At 39.6% G+C, this 21681-nt stretch overlaps 1 protein-coding gene across 1 annotated transcript; it reads right to left on the reverse strand.

Annotated features, from left to right (window-relative positions):
* Positions 1-6780: 6780 nt before the first annotated feature.
* LOC114661426 (serine/threonine-protein kinase pim-2-like) lies at positions 6781-20260 on the reverse strand. Its single transcript, XM_051933970.1, has 7 exons — positions 19536-20260; positions 9864-9914; positions 9343-9721; positions 9084-9260; positions 8863-9005; positions 7676-7833; positions 6781-6916 (listed from the first exon to the last, which is right to left on the reverse strand). The coding sequence occupies exons 1-5, from the start codon at positions 19695-19697 to the stop codon at positions 8914-8916; spliced, it is 861 nt and encodes a 286-aa protein (XP_051789930.1). The 5' UTR covers positions 19698-20260; the 3' UTR covers positions 6781-6916; positions 7676-7833; positions 8863-8913.
* Positions 20261-21681: the final 1421 nt, after the last annotated feature.

Consider the following 21681-nt stretch of genomic DNA (forward strand, 5'->3'; position numbering starts at 1 on the left):
ATGCTTTGTGCTCCCAGCCAGCACACAACATCTCCGGTAGGCTGGTAACAGTTTGTTGTGACACAATACTTAGAAAAGCAGGAAAACCAGTTTGGAGGCACATTGCCTTTTGAGCTACCGGTCTGCATGCTTGTGTTAGCAGCAGGCATGGGTGTAAACCCTGGAGACGGTTTTCATTGCCTGTTGTCAGATGATCATGAGAGGCCATTCACCACCTCTGTCTTTTAAACAAACTGAAAGTGTGGCTCCGGAGATGGGCATGTCTGTCACTGGGTGGTCCTATGACCCAGAAGCCCATCTGTCACATTATGTCCTGTTCATACAGTGCATGGTTGACTGTCTGTCATACGCAGAATGGGGTGTGTGTTTCTTTCCCTCCCTGTCTTCTCTATAATTGGCATGGATGCTTACCAGTGCGTCGTGCAGGTGTGGCATTGAAAGGTGGGGTGAGTGAAGGGGTAGAGCTGTTCAGAAGCACTTAGCTGGCATGAGGTGACTCAATACTGACAAAGCACTGAAAAACAAGCCAAATGATCATTATGTACGCATAAAAGGGAAATGGCTAGAATGTATCAATTAAAATAATAACACTTAAAACAAAAATAGACAATGAATAATCACAAATAATGTATTTGTTTTCACTGTTTTATTTCACTGCATATTGTGCTGTATGTATAATGTGAATGTGACAAATAAAATTTGATTTGAATAGATATGAACCAGCACATTCCAGTTTTAGAGTAGCATGGCACTGAGCTTACCACCATCAGTTTAGATACAAGGCATAAATCAACCCTGGACGGCAGACAGTACATCACAGGGCATCCACACCAGGCAAATTTAGAGTCAGCAATTGATCTGTTCTGCACATCTTTGGGATACTGGAAGAACACCGGAGAAAAACCTCATAAAGATACAGGGAGAACATGAAAAGCGTGTGATCAGGCTGTGATCTGAACCCAGTCCGCTGGAGCTGTGACCCAACGGCACGACCACCACACCGTCATCCTGTCCATTTTTAAGTGTGTTTTCCTATAATGCGATAATCGCCACATCTGCCCATCTGTGTGAAACAACTCTCCTCCCAGTGGACTGATTTGCAATGCTTATTCTTCGAGGAAATTTGCTAGGAAGTCCAATTTTTGTTAAGGTAACTCAAATAGAATTTGCTGTACAAGTTTTTGAAATTTTAGAATCTCCCATAGAAAGACATTAGCGAATTTTTGAGCTTTGCACTTCATAACAGAGAAATATTCTTCAATTATAGATTCTTCAAAAATAGCAGCAGCCCTAACACTGACCCTGCTGGACAGCACTCTTAACATCACTCAATTCTGATAAGTTTACTCGCACCATCACCCTCTGCTTCCTGTGTCTGAGCCAAAACTGCGTCCATCTACACACCACACCCTGAACTCCCATTTATTTTAATTTAAACTGATGAAGAATCAAAAAAGTTCTTCAGTACAAATACGCAGCATTGGGTCTCTTAAAAGGGGACTAAAATACAGTCTGTACTTATTTTGAGGTGTGTCACATATTATTATAACAGCTTAGTGATATGAATTGTTACATGCAGCTGTTGTCATTTAGCTGGTTTTCCTTCATTACCCAACATGATCAAAGGTGTTGTCATTTCCCAGGTTCTCCAAAATTTTGCCTACACACAGGTCAGATTTGTCATAAATATAAGTATATTCCTCCATCAAGTTTTCTTTAAAAAATCCTGACACGTGTAGGAAGTGCAAAGAGACATTTCAAGCTTCTTATTGTGTATATGCAACCTTTAGAAATGAGGCCCCTGCTCTTCATCATGATCTGAAGAATCCACCAATGTTATCTTGAGACTTCCTCAGAGGTTTTAACACTCCATTGGGTATGTCTTTCTATTATAAAAGGAAATCCTGAGGTAAGACTTTCTCGGAGGTAATTTCAGGTCCTGCGAGACGAGACTTTTTGCCAAGAGATTTTGACAAATCCTGACAAAGTTGACAGCCACACCCACAGTCCACTCACTTCTCATTCATGTGAATGCTATTGTCAGACACAGTTCTTGCACTCTCAGCTCCAAGCAGGGTCGGAAATAAAAGAAAAAGAGTAGAAGACAAAGTAGAACATTGTAAAGAGGTTCAAAAATGGTGGCATGATACACATGCAGAGTAGAGATTATGAAAGTACTAAAATTCAAAAGTCTCAAAAAGCTGATAGTAAAAATCGCATTAGCGCTAACAAACGGAAATTATTACTTGGTGAAATAACGGAACAACGACAAGAGATCGAATATATTGTTCGAATTTAAACTTTAAGTCCGAGACTTGTAGATCGTCTAATTCATGTTGCCATCAAGGAAAAGTAGTGTTTCTTCCCAATGAAGAGATATATCCACGAGAATTAAAAGATTTGTTGTTTGATAGATAGATAGATAGATAGATAGATAGATAGATAGATAGATAGATAGATAGATAGATAGATAGATAGATAGATAGATAGATAGATAGATAGATAGATAGATAGATAGATAGATAGATAGATACTTTATTAATCCCAATGGGAAATTCACATTCTTCAGCAGCAGCATACTGATACAATAAATAATATTAAATTAAAGAATGATAATAATGCAGGTGAAAAACAGCCAATAACTATGTATAATGTTAAATGTTAACGTTTACCCCCCCGGGTGGAATTAAAGAGTCGCATAGTTTGGGGGAGGAACGATCTCCTCAATCTGTCAGTGGAGCAGGACATTGACAGCAGTCTGTCGCTGAAGCTGCTCTTCTGTCTGGAGATGATACTGTTCAGTGGATGCAGTGGATTCTCCATAATTGACAGGAGCCTGCTGAGCGCCCTTCGCTCTGCCACAGATGTCAAACTGTCCAGCTCCATGCCAACAATACAGCTTGCCTTCCTCACCAGTTTGTCCAGGCGTGAGGCGTCTTTCCTCTTAATGCTGCCTCCCCAGCATACCACTGCGTAGAAGAGGGCGCTCACCACAACTGTCTGATAGAACATCTGCAGCATCTTATTGCAGATGTTGAAGGACGCCAGCCTTCTAAGGAAGTATAACTGGCTCTGTCCTTTCTTGCACAGCGCATCAGTATTGGCAGTCCAGTCTAATTTATCATCCAGCTGCACTCCCAGATATTTATAGGTCTGCACCATCTGCACACAGTCACCTTTGATGATCACTGGGTCTATGAGGGGTCTGGGCCTCCTAAAATCCACCACCAGCTCCTTGGTTTTGCTGGTGTTCAGGTGTAGGTGGTTTGAGTCGCACCATTTAACAAAGTCATTGATTAGATTGATTTGATGAAAGTGAAATCCACATATGCGAGAGGCAGAGATGCAAAGTGGCTGGCGCATAGCGCAGGACAGGGCGGGTGGCAAGCAAAGCGAGCCTAGTCTTTCAATAATGATATATTTAAGAACTTTGAATTAAAATTAGTAAAAACTAACAGCAGCACACAAATCAATGCCATTTTTGCATGACTTGAGCTGGGCTCTGCTGTTTATTAAAGTTATCGAGCAATCTGATATTGTAAAAAAAAAGAAGAGAGAACAGATGGATTGGTGAAAATCTAGCAAGCTAATTTAACCCTTTCATTCACTTTACAGTCCTTTACAAAAAAAGAGTGCTAACAATTCATAACAATTTATAACTAGGTTCTAAATGGTGTGTGTGTACATAAGTGAGTCCTGTAATGTGCTGGCACCACATTAAAGTTGGTTCCTGCCCTACTCCACAGGCTGCTGGCATGGTTTTCATTTGAGAATTTGAGATTTGAGAATGTTATGTTATAAAATTAGCTACAAGAAAAAATGGCATACTTTCTTTCTCCCAGTACTAAAAGTGAATCTTCTGGAGCCTTTCCAGATATCAAGCTTCAGGAAATTGGAGTTCAGCCCTGCAACAAATAACCCGCTGGCTGGTATTAAACATTCAAAAAGTTGTTGAAAACCAAAAAACAATAAAAATGCTCTCTAGTGTTCCTCTGACTATCATTTGTCTGCTACTCTTGTAAGGTGCCTGAGAACTGGTCCTTCTCCACCCTTAACCTTTTTGACTCACAGACTCACCTTTTGGCGATGTGCCTTTTATGATCAAAATGACAATATGCCTTTAACATGGGTCACACCCAGATTTTTGTTTAGCTGCATCAGCGACCTTGGACTTCAAATCTAAGACATTCAGTGTTGTCCAAACAGTCTAGCCACCTTCAGGGCAAACTGTTCAATGAGACGGAGCCTGATAGACTCACCTGGGCCTAACAAGTGCAAACTACCACCTTACCTGCACCATGGAGGTGGCAGCCGCTCAGTATTTATACCTAATCATACAGAGCTCAGAGAAAACAGCTTGAGGGCAGCCATTTAGACTCCAGTCTGAGGTGTAAATTCAAAGCTAGTGGCCTGTTTTGACGAAACTGACATCTATGTGGACCCTTGTTGATGAGGCCAGCAGACCTCCAGATAATGCACCCTGGGAGACCCTAATTAATCTCTAGTGATGAGGGATTTAGGCAAAGCCGCATGCAAGTGTCCTGAAATATCCATATCTCGTACCACAAGAGCATTTGCTTCTTGTGAAGGGGTATGGGACTTCATACTCCATTTATGTGTTTCATGGACCCTACAAGAGGCATGACACATGCACAATGGATTTGTAGGGTGATCCTTCTCATTAACCAATTCATTTATAAACTTTAAATCATCCATATTTCACATTTTTACATTCCAACTGGAAAATCCAAATGTTTATCACAAGCTGACAAAAATAATGTTTAGTGGACAGAGCTGGAAAATATGAAACTAAAGCTTATTGAACATCAATAATATTTATTTGAAAAGAAGAAGGAAATAACTGCAGATTCTATTTTTTTATAACATTATCCAAAGTCAGATAGTCTTTGGGTCAGTTACAGGACACTTCACATGATGTTGAAATTTACAACTTTTCCTAATAGTTCAGCACATTTTGAAAAAGGTCTACAACTCTCTTTCACTCCACCACAAAAATAAAACTCCTTTCCCCAATATTTGGGCTCCTTGCTGTACAGCCACATGTAGTTCGTGGCCGTATGAATTTATAAACCTTACATTGACTTCTCTTACGACGAGATGTGGCACTACGGGGCAGTATGGAGAATTTTACTCCAGAAGAAACCAAAGGTGTGAGATGACCACATGAGCCTAACAGGCAGGTGTACAACACTGTAGCAGGTCAGCCATTTGACATTAGCCAATTAATATCAAATGACTGATCCATTCATGCATTTTCCAGCATCATAATTATAAATTACTTTCTTTGTAATATCCACTTTATTGTTACAGTTTGCCAGAGTGTGAGACTCTTAATATTCTTAAAGACTCTCTGACCTCCCACTGAAATAAAAAAAAATCACTCTGATGTAATTCCTACTACATGCAGAAGCCCCAGAAACTCAACAGTCTGCAGAAATGTTAAACCAGGTCTCCACCCAGACACCAGTTCACTTTGGCAGTGTAACTTGACTTTTCCAACTACAGTTGAGCCACCTGCAGTGAACGTTTTCAGGACACAAAATAAGGATCCATATACACCACCCAAATTGTCACTCAATAGTGAAGGCAATTAAAGCCCATTGGTTGATGGTCTCTGGTGAAGGCAGGAAGAAGCTATGGATCCTCACTGCTCATTCAATGAAAGCAAGAAAAGGTCTACATAACTTTGCGGACCACTTGTTATCTGGTGAAAGGGAGAGAAGGCTCATACATGATTTTCAGTGATGAAGGCAGGTGGAAAAGAAGGCCACTAGGACCATACTCTCCATTTTTTTGGTAACAGTGATAAAAGGCTATTTCTTCACTGGTGAAGACTGGAGGGAGTTATTTACCAAATATGTCTCCCAATTTGCTGGGTGAAAGCCGCAGTGCCTATGTGATGTTCACTGGTGAAGACAGCAAAAATCTTTCAGACCCAGTGGTCCAGGTGTCCATTTACAAGTTTTGCCAAGGCAACCTGGGCCAAACTGTTTCTCTTGTTATTAATTGGCAAAAGTGAAAGATACCCACAGGATCCATGCAACCTAGTTATTCTTCACCAATGATGACTCAAGATGGTTATGTAACCCATGTATGTCATTGTACACTGATTTGTCAAGTCAAGAAGAAAACCTCTCACTTGATGTCCATATCAGAAGAAGAGGTCATTTGAACAACATTTTCCTGAGTTCTTGAATTAGAGAAAGTGAGTGAAGGCCACCATGCCCATACATCTCCACTGATGTTTACTGGTGAAGACAAGAATAAGACTGTTGGACCCATTAGTCACATGGTTCTTTCACTGCTGATAATAACAGAAGGTCACTGGGTTCTTGCAATCTACTTCTTGTTCACTGGGTAAAGAGAGAGGAGGCCACTGGGCCCACTCAGTCCACTTTGTAATGGGTGAATGTAAGAGAAGGCCACCTAATTCAAACATCACAGTGGATATCCACTGTTAGAGGCAAGAAAAGGTCATGTGGCCCATAGTGCTAATTATTATTTACTGATAGCAGCAGGAGAAGGCTGTTGAGTCCATCTTGTCCCAATGCATATTCAGTAGTGAAGACAGGAGAAGGCCACTTTGTCCGTATTCCCACATGGTGCTCACTGCCATTGGACTTGTACTTTTCAATGTTTGTGCACTAGTGAAGAGTGAGGGGAGGTTACTGGGCCCATACATTCCACGCATTGCTCAGTGACATGAAGTTTTTCCCCATGCTCTGAGTATGACATGTCATGCATTCCTTATTCTTCTTGATGTTGGCTCCGTCATCACTTCAGATCACCCATCTGCTCCGGCACAAATGTCACATTAAGACTGTACTTCTCCAATCACTTTTCCTCAGGTGTCTCATTGAGAAGACCTCACGTTTTCAATGGAGCCCACATATCACTGCAATAAAGCAGAGATGCCCATCATTTTGAGCATTACATTACATTACAGACTGTGACACAAGCCAGTTACCTAAAGTATGTTTATCTCATTGAAAACGTTTACTCCCAATTTTAATGATTCTAAATAAATCAGGTAAGGTTTAAGTCATTCATCGTATGAATCTGACACAGGTAGGTTCTATACATTCCGGTGAATTAAAATGTAATGGACAGGAAAGCATACACTGTGATGGCCATGATCACTGCCGGGCAATACATTTTAACAACACTTTAATAAGTGAGGTTACAACTGCCATGTGTCATAAAAACCGCATGCCTAGGAACCCACTTCCTTTCTGCCATTACACAGAGCTCCCCTAGTTTAAACACTTCTTGACTAAAGATAACAAGGTGTAGCAAGGCAAAGAAAGAGCAGCTGCTGCTATGTAAGAGGGATCCATGTTATAAACTCCAACTGGTCACTCTACCAAAAGAGCTTCTCCTTTAGTTCCACTGTCTGAAAGGGCTGTTCTGTAGTCCTAAGGTCCCAAGTTTGAGTCCCACTGCAGCCATCAGAAGGTGGACGGACAGCTTAGAGGGGTGGGTGAACAAGACCGAATTTCTGAGCAGTGTGCCTAAAAAGGGTTCATCAGTAGTGAACCCTGAGTTTATGAGGCTTTACCAAAACTGGTCTTGGGCCCACTGTAAATTCATGCCAGAGTACATTTCCTATTGCTTTCTAATTGTCATGTACAGTAGCATGTTGGATCTTTTATACCTTTACAGGCTCCCCTCAACATCTCGTACACTGCTTGGGGGTAGAGAGGAGGTCACTTGTAACATGAGGGAGGTGAGCTTCTACCCCAGCATCAGAGAACAACATCCAGTTTGATTATGGCAGGGTGTCCAACCCCACCTATTGGTGTGTCCCTTGAGCTACAAAAGAAAACAAAGAAATTAAACACAAAATGTAAACAGTTACCTGAATCTTACTGCACACAGTGACCAAGCAGGTGTTAATGACCACATGCTACGTCAAGATATTATTCTTCCTTAGACAAGCAACAGCACTTTCAGACATACACAGTTAATATATGCAAACAATTGTGGGAATCTGAAACAAACTGCCTAGTCATGGAGTTGAAGGAGAAAGCTAGGCAACCACTGAGTAGATAGATAGATAGATAGATAGATAGATAGATAGATAGATAGATAGATAGATAGATAGATAGATAGATAGATAGATAGATAGATAGATAGATAGATATGTGAAAGGCACTATATATGATAGATAGATAGATAGATAGATAGATAGATAGATAGATAGATAGATAGATAGATAGATAGATAGATAGATAGATAGATAGATAGATAGATAGATAGATAGATAGATAGATAGATAGATAGATAGATAAGATACTTTATTAATCCCAAGTGTAGAATCTGAATAAGGTATTGGGACATCTTAGCAATTAGCTAAACATACAAGTGTAATGTATTGAATGGTCTCTTATTGCTTGTCAGAATTCTTAAATTTATTATAGCTCCATTACTCTAAACACAACAAGTAGACATGTATGTTCAACCATGCACTCGTCAATATTGTATTCCTTAAGTGTGTAAGTTCTTAATGTGGCATAGCTGTTTGTTTCAATAGAAAACAGTGGTTAATATTGCTAAGCAATCTTCTTGTTTCTCTTTAGCCGTGAGTAAGGCCTTCATGGAATAAAATACAAAAGAGTGTGGTGGAGAGTAGGACTTTAGGGGCCTTCAGATCTCAACTTAATATTACTTTAGTTAATGTGTATAGGATGAACAAGCTTGTTGGACCAAAGGGCCTCTTCTTCTTCTTCTTCACCATTGTTGTAATATCCTATTGTTCTAATGCACTAAAAATTCTGCAACATGCTTTTACGCAAAGGGTGGTAATAGTTTTCCTGAACATCTTAGTTAAAGCCTTATTACTTTTGATTTAAAGGATGACCATGTGTGGGCACTCACACCCTCAGACCATTATCAGCACACCCAGGGATGCATGAGGATCTCTTCCAGAGTGGGTCGCTCCTTGGGACTCCGCGACAGACATTTCTTTATAAGGCTGGCACATTCTGGTGGAAAAAGGAAAGACTGAGATGGTACTCTCCAACTGCTTGTTATTGTAGATGTGATGCCGCCTTCCCACTTACCTTTGGATATATCTGCTGTGTAGATGACATTACACCGGATGACCTCCTCTTTCCTTTTAAATGGTACTTGACCACACAACATCTCGAAGAGGAGCACACCCAGAGACCATACGGTGGCTGGTTCTGCCTCATAGCTCTTCTTCAAGCACCATTCTGGAGGAGCATAGAAATGTGTGCCTGCAAAAAAGGTAAGTTCCATGAATTCAAAGGCTGTGGGACTTCATACCAATTAGACTATTTAGGTGGTCATGTCGCTCACCAGTAAAGCTTGTGTATTCTTTCTGGTTGAGAAGAGTGCCACAGCCAAAGTCAATCAGCTTAGTCTGCTGAGTGCTGGTCTCCACAAGGATGTTCTCAGGTTTGATATCCCGGTGAAGAACCCCCCGTGATTGGCAATGGTGAACCGCCTGCACCACCTGACGAAAGATACTCCCTGCTATGGGTTCCGTCAGACACTGTCCCCTCTCCCACATAAAATCAAACAAGTCCATGCAAGGGTCAGGACGTTCCATCACCAAGAAAACACATGACTGGGTAATGACCCAATCCAGCAGTTGGATGACTGCAGGGCATGCTGGGGGACGGCTGACCAACTGCATCAATGCCAATTCAAGGGGGACTGATTCTGTGTCATTGGGCTAGGGGGCAAACAACAGGAAGATATAGAGGAATGAGATGATTAAGAAAGAGGTCCTTGCCTTCATGATAATGTTCAACAAGAGAAGTATTGTCTGCTTTCATGTAGGAGAGTTAATAAAAAGCTCAACTCGTACTACTCACAGGAGACATTGAATGGCTCACACTTTGCCTTTTGATGCGTTTGATAGCCACCTGCAAAGAAGAACAGAAAAAACTGGCAATAGGCACATCATTTTGGCAATTCCACATCACCTTATGATTAATTAGCTATGTGGTATTTCTACTCATAAGGCATCCTAGACGGAAACAAAAATATAAATTTGAAAGTATTCAGACCCCTGACTTATGATTTTGTCTTACTGATCAACAGATTTGTTCCTTGTGATATTCTTATTGGAAAGTGATAAAAACACAAATTATTTTGTATATGATATTGCCAGAAGAAAAAGGAAAAGTGCTGTTTGCAATCTCCACACCTTCATTTGCAATGGCAGCTTGAAGTCATTTTGGGCAAGTCTGCCCCAGTTTCGCACACAATTGTGGAGTGATCGGGGCCCACTCTTTCAGCCAGATTTGCTCAGAGATGTTCATGTTAAACATACCACACCTCAATTTTCAAACGGTGCCACAGATTCTAAAGCAGAGTTTAATGCTTAGACAAGGCCCATCCATCCAAGGCCATTCTAGGATTTTCTCCTTTTTGTCCTTTAGCCATTCCAGGGTTGTATTTGTGGTTGTTGTCCTCCTGTAAGATTAACTTTTGCCCAAGCTTTAGTTTTTTTAGCAGTCTAAGTAAGGTTCTCTTTGTACTGCCCTGAGCAAGAAAGACAGCAATTGTTTGAGAAAAGAATCAGGAAATAAGATGTGACACTAGGGACAGATAAGATTCGTAACCAGGAAGTCAGTAATAGGATCCTCAAAACCAAAACAGAAACCTAAATCACAGTCAAAAGTCATTGCACTAGAATCATTAACCAGGTCCACAAAATTATTAACCACTCTCACAAAATAAACACATGCTAATCTCTTTGTTCCAGACAAACTCAGATAAATAGGAAGTGTTTAATTATGATCTTTGCACCTACAGCTTGACAAAGTCACCAACTGTGCACTTCCTGGTCAATACTCTAAGCCAGTGTTTCTCAGCCTCCTTGATGTCATGACCCACGTTTTCCCGTGTAATTGTCCCCTTGTTAAACCAAGCATGATTGTCAAAGCTGGGGGGGTCATCAAGTACGGCCATCAGAGCAGCAATCCACCATGACCACTGTGTGATCCACTGCAAAATATTACCATTATAAACAAAAGCAACTCGAGACGGTTCTATTCAATAAGGGCGTGCACAAAAAGGCGACCTTCAAAAGGGCGACCTCAATTGGGCGCGGAGAATAAAAGCGCACATAAATAAAAGCGATCTTCAAAAGGGCGACCTCAATTGAGCGCTGAATAAAGGCGCGCGTAAATAAAGGAGCGCTTCAAAAGGATGACCTTCGGAGCGAATTAAATTAATTGTCCTTGATTATGCTAATAGACCGCATCTCGAATATCTACGTGGCATTGCACATAAGCTACAGCTTCAAGTGTAACTTGCTTTCACCTTTTTATTCATTCAGTCATTACCTTAATCTAATTTTCTGTAATTCTGAAAACAACGAAATATGTTCAGTCATTGCCTTAATCGAATTTTCTGTAATTTTGAAAACAACGAATTATAGAGAGCTTTAGAAATAGTTCGTTAGAAGTAGTTCGTTAGAAGTTCATGCATTAATTAATTGGATGTTTTAATATTCTTGCTTTCACCTTTTTATACGTTCAATCATTGCCTTTATCTAATAAATTTTCTGTAATTTTGTTGCGTTTGCCTTTATTCGCTGCGCCCAATTGACGTCACCCTTTTGAAGATCGCTTTTATTTATGTGCGCTTTTATTCGCCGCGCCCAATTGAGGTCGCCCTTTTGAAGGTCGCCTTTATGTGCGCGCCCTTATTGACGGATACCACTCGAGACCCACCAGCAACTTTTTGAGTTGCGACCCAGTGGTTGAGTAAAACACTAGTGTAAGCAACGTGGAAACAACTGCTGCAGAAAATAGTGTCACTCATGATAAAGAAAATGGTGTTGAAAAAGATGCAAAAAGTTAACATTTTAATCAAGAAATGATAAGAAACGCTAAATTCTCTTGTTACAAAACCTAATTTAATAGTCAAAAAGCCTGACAAAGACAGAAAATGTTTAATAATAGTCATATCACAACACTCTTGCAGTATTGTCTGGTATTTTTCAGTTCCATTGTTCCTTTCATTTTTACCAGATGCCCAGTCCCACCCATAGCATAGTGCTACCATCACCATACTTCACTATAGGAGGTGGGGGCTGTGCTACATTTAAGTCACACATATCTCTTTGAACTTTGACCAAAAAGATCTGTTTTGGTCTTATCTGACTAGTAAACCTCTTCTCAAATTGTAAATGGATCACTCTATTTTTTTTCTGAGAAATGGCTTCTTTTCTTCCACCCTCCCACATTGTGTTATGGTTGACTGGTGCACCTTTACTCTAGTCTCAGGCACTGAACTCTTCAAAGTGATTGTGGCTGTGGCTTCTCTCGCAAGTCATCCCCTTGCAGAGATTTGAGGGGGACGTTTTATAAGCCGTGTTTGGTGATCATACATAGTTTCCACATTCTCATAAGTGAACCAACTATGACCATTGGGATATCCAAATATCTGGATATTGTTTTGTACTCTGTTTCTAATTTCTACATCTGTATTACATGTTTTATCTCTAGCTTCTTTAAAATGCTCATCAATTTATTGGATGTCCTTTAGATTCATAACCAGAATATGGATCCCTTAACTGTGGGGTTTTTATCCAGTAAATGTGACTGTTTTTTAATGATTCAATGGTGAAGGTCATATGTAATGCAGTTGTGTTCTTGTAATGCAAACGTAAAGCGTTTCCACAACACAGTTATCAAATATTTCTATTATAATAAAAAAATCCTGAGACGAGACGTGACTTTTTCAGAGAGATACTTTCACGTCCCATGAGATGAGACTTTGTGCCAAGAGATTTAACCATGCCCAGGGCCGGAAATAAAAGACAAAGAGTAGAGGACAAAGTTGAATGTCATAAAGAATTCAAAAACGTTGGCGCGATACAAATGCAGAGCAGGTTAGAGATAATGAAAGTACTAAAATTCGAAAGTCTCAAACAAATTATAGTAAAGATCGCATTAGCGCAAACAAACGGAAATTATTATTCAGTGAAATAACAAACAGCGAAAAGAGATTGAATATATTGTTCAGATTTAAACTTTAATTTGGAGACTTGTAGATCGTCTAATTTGTGTTGCCATCAGGGAAAAGTAGTGTTTCTTCCCAACGAAGAGGTGTATCCACGAGAAATAAAAGATTTGTTATTTGGTGAAAGTGAAATCTACAGTAGGCTGTCACGTTTGGGTCACAGAGTTGCACAGATGCACAGGAGATTTTAGAGACAGAAACATTTTTCAAACACTTCAAGCAAACATAAGTCTCTTTCAGGAATGAATCGAGCTCCGTGTGTAGTCGTAGGGGGACAGTTCATACGGCACGGCAGCAGCAGCAGCAAGCCCAGCAGCTGATCAAGCAAAGAGGAGGTAAAAAAAAACTGCATTTGTTTCCCATTGTAACACCGTTTAGGAGGGGGTTTCAGAGGAGCAACCGCATCTCCTTGGGGTGCGTTCAGTCACCCTCTTCACAACACGAGAGTGGCAGAGACCCAAAGTGGCTGACACATAACGCAGGCCGGGGGGGTTGGCGAGCAAAGTGAGCAGGGGGCTTTCTTTTTTTTCTAAAGTTTTTTTTTAACATAAAACAATCTCATGTTAAAAAAGTAATTTAGAATTTCAGTACTTTAAAATATAAATATCACAGAGAACAAAATTTGGATTTGTTATTCAGCACAATTAGAGAAATAGTCAAGAGTCCAAATACTTCCGCAGGGTACAGTATAATAGAAATAAAAGAACAAAGAGAAAAGAAGTACATTAAAATGTCCATCTGTCACAAACTCACTTAACAGATCTGAGTCATGAGACTCCATGACAACACGTTCAATTCTGGACAGCCCATCCTTAGACACACACACTGACACGGGGATGAGTTAAGAATGACCACATCTGAACATTTACTGAACCGACAGTTGCTCTGGTCCAGAGTCCTCCCTGGCAGCGTTTTTGTGTTCATTTCCTTTTTTAATTCCAATTGTTATCTAAATGTTAGAAACAATTTATCTAACTTTATTAAAATCACTAATTAATTTAATAGTTGTAGTGGAATTAAAATATGAAAATATTCAACACCTTTTTATTGCTAAATAAATTGCCAAAAGATATGCTGCTATACCAAGAGTGATAATCATCAGACCTGGGGGGGCCACAGTGGGTGCTGGTTTTCCTTCCAACCCAACTGTTCAATTCAAAAACAAGTCTTGCCAGTAGCAGGTCTTATTTAATATCCTGGCTTGTTAGTGTTTTAACTCTTAAACTTAAATTGCTGATTTGTCTTTTGTTTCAAATGATATCATCTAAATGATTTGAAGCCCATAACGGATCAGTAATTTTCAGTTCAGTTTATTTAATGAATGAATACACAAATGCATAAACGGAGACAAGCTAGATGTAGAACTGTTGGTTTCAGCATAGAATTATTCAACTAAAAATTATATATCGAGCTCATCTGTCTCGCTTAAAACTGTCCAAAATGTTTCCAGGGCAAGATCCAACCTGCGAACGCTGCAACCAAGCTCCTGCCTCACTGGGTCACATGTTCTGGGCCTGCACCAAACTAACATCATTTTGGACCAAAATTTTTAAGTGCCTTTCAGACAGCCTTGGTATCACAATCCCTCCTAACCCATTAACCGCTGTGTTTGGTGTTCTTCCACATGGACTTGAAGTAGAGAAGGGACAACGGTGATTGCATTCACTACACTTTTGGCACGCAGACTTATTCTGTTAAATTGGAAGAATCCTAACTCTCCTCTGATAAGTCAGTGGGTAACCGATGTTTTATATTATTTGAAATTGGAAAAAATCAAATTCTCAGTTAAAGGATCTGTATGGAATGTTTTCAAAACCTGGCAGGATCTAATCAATAATATTTTAGAATAAGAAGATGTAATTATTTCCGCATTTCTTTCCCTTCTCTATTTTGTATTTACCTATATATATTTTTTCCTTTCTTTTGTTTATTTTTGCCCTATTAAAAAGCCCTAAGCAATTCTCTTTTGGCCATGCTCTCCTTCTCAAGGGTGGGGTTTGATTTGTCTTCGATTCTTTTTTGTATAAATTGATCTATTTGTATGGAATGATTACAATAAAATTAACAAATAAAATTTAAAAAAAAAAGAACTGTTGGTTTCTTTGTCATTTTCATCTTATTTCCAATAAGGAGGTATTAAAAACAGTGAATGCAGCTGTTTAAAACTAAAACAAACAATTAAGGGTTCAAAACCTCAACAAGTGAGACAATTAAAATAAAGCAGAAAAATGTTACTTGAGCAATAAGTGCTCCGTCTGCAATAAATGACTTCTCATGAGGCAATTGGGTGGGAACAAAAACCTGCAGCCACTAGTGGCCCTCCAGGACTGACATTGCTCACCCCTGATTTAAAGGGACCGAGTCTTATGTAGCAAATCAATTGATGGAAGTTAATTAGCAGCAAAAGCTGTTCACTTATTAAGAAAATGGCAAGAATGAAAACCTGCAGATCAGAGCTGGGCACCTGTGTGTTAAATAAAGGGGCAGGTGCACTGAGATACAGGCCTATAAATACAGTCTCAGCAGTAATGATGTCAGATTTGACAGAGTGCTAAATATCACAAAAGTAAATAAAATAAATAAATAAATAAAGGTGGGTTTAGCAGAATTAACCTAAACGTTTCAAAACTTTAAGTCTGAACTTTTCTTCATGTGGGCTTCGGCATGGATGTTCATCCAAGGATGAGGAGCAGCACCAATTGACAATACACACACACATCACCAGCCACGTTCTTACAGATCACACAAGAGTAGAGTTCAAAATAAGGAGAACTAAATGTACATTACAGATGTGAGAAGTTAGAGAGAAATTAACACCAGGAAGAGCTTACATAGGATGAGCATGACATACACAGGGACAGATTGACAACAAGAGCTGATAAAACCAAACAGCAGGACTGGGACAGGATAGTCAGTTTGAAAATAACCACAGAAACAGCTCCGGAGAGAGCAGAGATGGAGATTCAAGTGGGGTGGAACATTAATGAAGGACTTAGAACTTGAGCTCCACTGAGTAGGAGCCAGAAATGTAGCTGACCATTTTCACTTTAACCAGTTTCTTAACTAGAATTTTGTTTATTTACTATAAAATCAGTATTTTTTTCTTTTGGGCTTAGTTTTAGTTAACTTGCTTGTTACAATTCAGAACCCTTAACTGCCTATTTTACTTTTTAATTGTTGCTTGATTTCTTAACCAGCCATCAATTAATAATGAGGTGTAAATGACAAAGGAACAAGCAGCTCTCCAGCTAATGTACCTTCATTTAACCCTGTATATGTGCATCGTGAAATGTCCATGCTGATAATATTAATAATAATAATAGCAATTCTTTAACTTTGTATAATGTTTTTCTCACTACTCAAAGCACTTTCCATAATGAGTGGGGAGCTTCTTCAACCACCACTAATGTGTAGCATCAACCTGGATGATAGGACAGCAGCCATTTTGTGCCAGTATGCTAACCACACTTTAGCCATTAGATGGTGAAGTGGGGTGAGAGACAGAGAGAGAGAGAATTAAAGACAGAGAATGATTAGGGGGTCAGAATGACTAGGCCATGGAGGGCAATTTAGTCTGGACATCGGGATTCACCCTACTCTTTATGAAGGATGCCCAGGGATCATTTATGACCACAGAGAGTCAGGACAGCACCCAAAGGACGGCACCATTTGTACAGCACAGTGTTCATATCACTTCACTGGGGCATTGGGATCCACATTCAGACCACAGGGTAAGCACCCCCTGCTGGCCTCACCAACATCTCTTCCAGCAGGAACCCCAGTTTTTCCTAGAAGGTTTCCCATCCAAGTAATGGCCAGGCCCGGTCATACTTAGCTTAAGGTGGATAACCTCTTCTGAAGTGCATATTGTAATACAATTTTTTGAAATAAATAAAAGAGAAAGGAAGGACTACAAAACATTTCGATAAAGTCATTCAGAAAACAGAAAACATACACTTTTTTTGGATTAAAAGCCAGAAGTCCATGTGACTGTCATCATCAAGTCCTTCCATGAAAACCCTGAATACAATGAGGACTGATCATTTATGTTAGGTAGAATGCCTAGAGGGGACTGGGCGGTCTCATGGCCTGGAACCCCTGCAGATTTTATTTTTTCTCCAGCCATCTGAAGTTTTTTTTGGTTTTTTTTCTGTCCTCCCTGGCCATCGGACCTTACATTTATTCTATGTTAATTAATGTTCTCTTATTTTAATTTATACTTTGTCTTTTTTCTCTCTCTTCATCATGTAAAGCACTTTGAGCTACATTATTTGTATGAAAATGTGCTATATAAATAAATGTTGTTGTTGTTGTTTTTTGTCTTAGAAGAATAAAATCACTAACAAGCCACATAATTAAATACCACTAACAATGCTGTGAGAGGACCTGAAGCCAGCAATTCATGCTTGAAAACCTACCAGAGCTTCTGAATTAAAGCAGTTCTGTGAGGAAGGCTAACATTCCTCAATAGCCATGTGACTGATCATGAATTTTAGATAGATAGATAGATAGATAGATAGATAGATAGATAGATAGATAGATAGATAGATAGATAGATAGATAGATAGATAGATAGATAGATAGATAGTTTAGTTACAGTTAAAGATGGATAACTGTGTTCAACATACAGTCATATGAAAAAGTTTGGGAACCCCTCTCACCTGCATAATCATTTACTTTACTTTCAACTAAAAAGATAACAGTGGTATGTTTTTCATTTCCTAGGAACATCTGAGTACTGCGGTGTTTTCCGAACAAAGATTTTTAGTGAAGCAGTATTAAGTTGTATGAAATTAAATCAAATCTGAAAAACTGGCTGTGCAAAAATGTGGATCCCCTTGTAATTTTGCTGATTTGAATGCCTGTCACTGCTCAATGCTGATTACTTGCAACACCAAATTGGTTGGATGAGCTCGTTAAGCCTTGAACTTCATAGACAGGTGTGTCCAATCATGAGATATAAAGGTATTTAAGGTGGTCAATTGCAAGTTGTGCTTCCTTCCCTTTGACTCTCCTCTGAAGAGTGACAGCATGGGATCCTCAAAGCAACTCTCAAAAGATCTGAAAACAAAGATTGTTCAGTCTCGTGGTTTAGGGGGAGGCTACAAAAAGCCATCTCAGAGGTTTAAACTGTCAGTTTCAACTGTAAGGAATGGAATCAGGAAATAGAAGGCCACAGGCAAAGTTGCTGTTAAACCCAGCAGGTCTGGCAGGCCAAGAAAAATACAGGAGCGGCATATGAGCAGGATTGTGAGAATGGTTACAGACAACCCACAGATCACCTCCAAAGACCTGCAAGAACATCTTGCTGCAGATGGTGTATCTGTACATGGTTCTACAATTCAGCGCGTTTTGGACAAAGAACATCTGTATGGCAGGGTGATGAGAAAGAAGCCCTTTCTGCACTCACGCCACAAACCGAGTCACTTGTTGTATGCAAATGCTCATTTAGACAAGCTAGATTAATTTTGGAACAAAGTGCTTTGGACTGATGAGACAAAAATTGAGTTATTTGGTCATAACAAAAAGCGCTTTGCATGGCAGAAGAATAACACCGCATTCCAAGAAAAACACCTGCTACCTACTGTCAAATTTGGTGGAGGTTCCATCATGCTGTAGGGCTGTGTGGCTAGTTCAGGGACTGGGGCTGTTGTTAAAGTCGAGGGTCGGATGAATTCACCCCGATATCAACAAATTCTTCAGGATACTGTTCAGGCATCAGTCACAAAGTTGAAGTTACGCAGGGGTTGGATATTCCAACAAGACAATGACCCAAAACACAGTTCGAATTCTACAAAGACGTTCATACAGAGGGAGAAGTACAATGTTCTGGAATGGCCGTCACAGTCCCCTGACTTGAATATCATTGAAAATCTATGGGATGATTTGAAGCATGCTGTCCATGCTCGGCAGCCATCAAATTTAACTGAACTGGAGAGATTTTGTATGGAGGAATGGTCAAAAGTACCTCCATCCAGAATCCAGACACTCATCAAAGGCTATAGGAGGTGTCTAGAGGCTGTTAGATTTACAAAAGGAGGCTCAACTAAGTATTGAAGTTATATTTCTGTTGGGGTGCCCAAATTAATGCACCTGTCTAATTTTGTTATGATGCATATTGCATATGTTCTGTTAATCTGATAAAATTAATGTCACTGCTGAAATACTACTATTTCCATAAGGCATGTCATATATTAAAAGGAAGTTGCTACTTTGAAAACTCAGCCAATGAGAAACAAAAATCCAAAGAATTAAGAGGGGTTCCCAAACTTTTTCATATGACTGTATGACATAGGTTTAAATAAAAGAAGTGTTAGCTGGATTTTACCTAATATTAGGTTTTGGTTGAAGACACAAAAACACTGAAGTCAAAAACTTCCAATAATGGAGGAAAACGGAAAGGAGGCAAATACTTTTATCAAAGTTCTATACTTCCATACTGGATTTTTTAAAGTGACAATAAAAAATGCAAGTATTTTTGGCTGTAAATTTTAAAAAGATTCTCATACAGGTAGGTGGTCAGACTTCCTTCGCCCAGCTCGCACTTCTCCAAATCCACCAGTACCCAGAACTTGGCCAACTAAATAGTTTTCTGAGAGGGCATCATAGTCTAGAAAGAAAAGCAATGGTGATGTGAGATTTGATAGTATAAAGTTAATAGCTATTTTCATAACTGGTGGTATTCAGTGACAAATGAGATATCTTATCTTAGAAAATTGGGGACAACAGGAAAACAATGGTGCATCACTAAAGACTCCAGTACCTGAACTCACGTCACTGTACACACTTCCATCTTCAGAGCTCTGCCGGTCTTTCTTCTGAGAGCCTTTGCAAGAGTCTGTTTCAACCTCTGTCTGTAGAAAACCGATTCTATGTGCATTACTTGAAAAATACAAAAGATAAACACCAAGCAGAATAACCATTCCAACATACAAGAAGTCAAGCTGTGTGAAGTTCCCACTGAAAAACAACATCTGGCCAGCTTTCTAAATTTACGAATAAGGACTTTGTGACATTAGATTAATGAAGATTTCACACAAGTGTCAGAACCTGTGCTGCTAAGTATGATCTGACAAGGAAATAGCTGCATCTGATCCACCAGTCTTCCTGTGGACTGACTTAATGTTTCTGTATGGGTGTGAAAGCCAACTTGTAACGATTATCACCAGCAGTATTCCAATCTCACATCCCTAGACCCAACACAAGCGAAAGAAAACCAAAAATTCACTCTTTATCAGGCTCTTTCATTGTTTGGCATGAGTGATAGTGTAGAAGTACTATTGGAGCATTTGGTGTGATAGAATGGCAGAATGAACATCTCAATTGTGGCTCATTTTAAAGGCAGTCTTCTAGAGGCCATTGATTGAGATAAGTGGGCATGAACACCTAACAATGTGTGCATTTGGCTTTGCTAATCTTTCATGATTCTTTTCAGGTAAACTAGACCAGGGGTGGGCATTGTCGGTCCTGGAGAGCTGCAGTGGCTGCAGGTTTTTGTTCCAACCCAGTTTCTTAATGAGAATTCAATTACTGCTGATGAAGCACTTATTGCTTAAGTGACATCTTGATGCTTCATTTTAGTGGTCTCATTTATTAAGGTTCCCCAACCTTGATTTCTTATTTCAATCTTAAACAATTGCATTCACTGAGGCTGCTAATTAACAATAAGATGTAAATGGCAAAGCAGTCAGCAGTTCACCATCTAGCTTGTTTCGATTTATATCTCTGTGTGTTCATCATGCACTGTTTGATTTATTAAAACACTTAATAGAAAATGTGACAGGCTTCAAATCATTTGGATGATATAATTTGAAAGGAAAAAAATCTACAATATAAGAACCTTACATTGCAGACTAACAAGCCATAAAATTAAATAAGGTCTGAGACTGGAAAGGATTGGTTGGGTTGAAATGAAAACCTGTAGCCACTGTGGCTCTCCAGGACCGACATTGCTCAACCCGGAACTAGACCATTATTTCTAAATCCAACTACTTTTTTTTCCTCAAGCTGCATATTTATGCAAGTGTGTGTCAGTGTTCTGAAAAGTCTTCATAGTGTGAATGTGAACAAAGATATCAATGTGGGGAGCTCTCTGCATGTCTGCACATTATGGCCACTATGCCTTTTGAAATCAGGCCTGATCTGCACAACAGTCCAGCTTACCGGCAGTCGCTCTCCCGTCATCCCACCTGAACCGAACAGACCTTGGCATTGCTGCCCGCCATCAACGTCAGTTTTACAGCTGAGGTCTAAAAGAGAAAAAGACCACTCATTTCATTAAGGCTGCACTTCTAATGACAATCCCACAAAGAAGTGACCATGCTGATTGTATTCATTGGTATTAAAACTCAAAAGGTGCACTTTACACATACTGGCTCTTCAGCACTCTTTTCTGAACTTTTAATATCCAACACTTTTTAAGCCTTTCCTGCCCCTACATCTTGCCTGAAGAAGGGGCCTGAGTTGCCTCGAAAGCTTGCATATTGTAATCTTTCTAGTTAGCCAATAAAAGGTGTCATTTTGCTTGGCTTTTCTCTGCCCCTAAATAAAGACACACAGACCTTCAGCCACAAATCACACTCTGTAGAGGTAGGGATATAGCAGAGATACCTTAGGAGAGACTAGGGGGCATCAAAAGGGGACATCACCTCCACA

Source organism: Erpetoichthys calabaricus, chromosome 11 (genome assembly GCF_900747795.2).
Source record: "Erpetoichthys calabaricus chromosome 11, fErpCal1.3, whole genome shotgun sequence".
NCBI classification, from domain to species: Eukaryota; Metazoa; Chordata; class Cladistia; order Polypteriformes; family Polypteridae; genus Erpetoichthys; species Erpetoichthys calabaricus.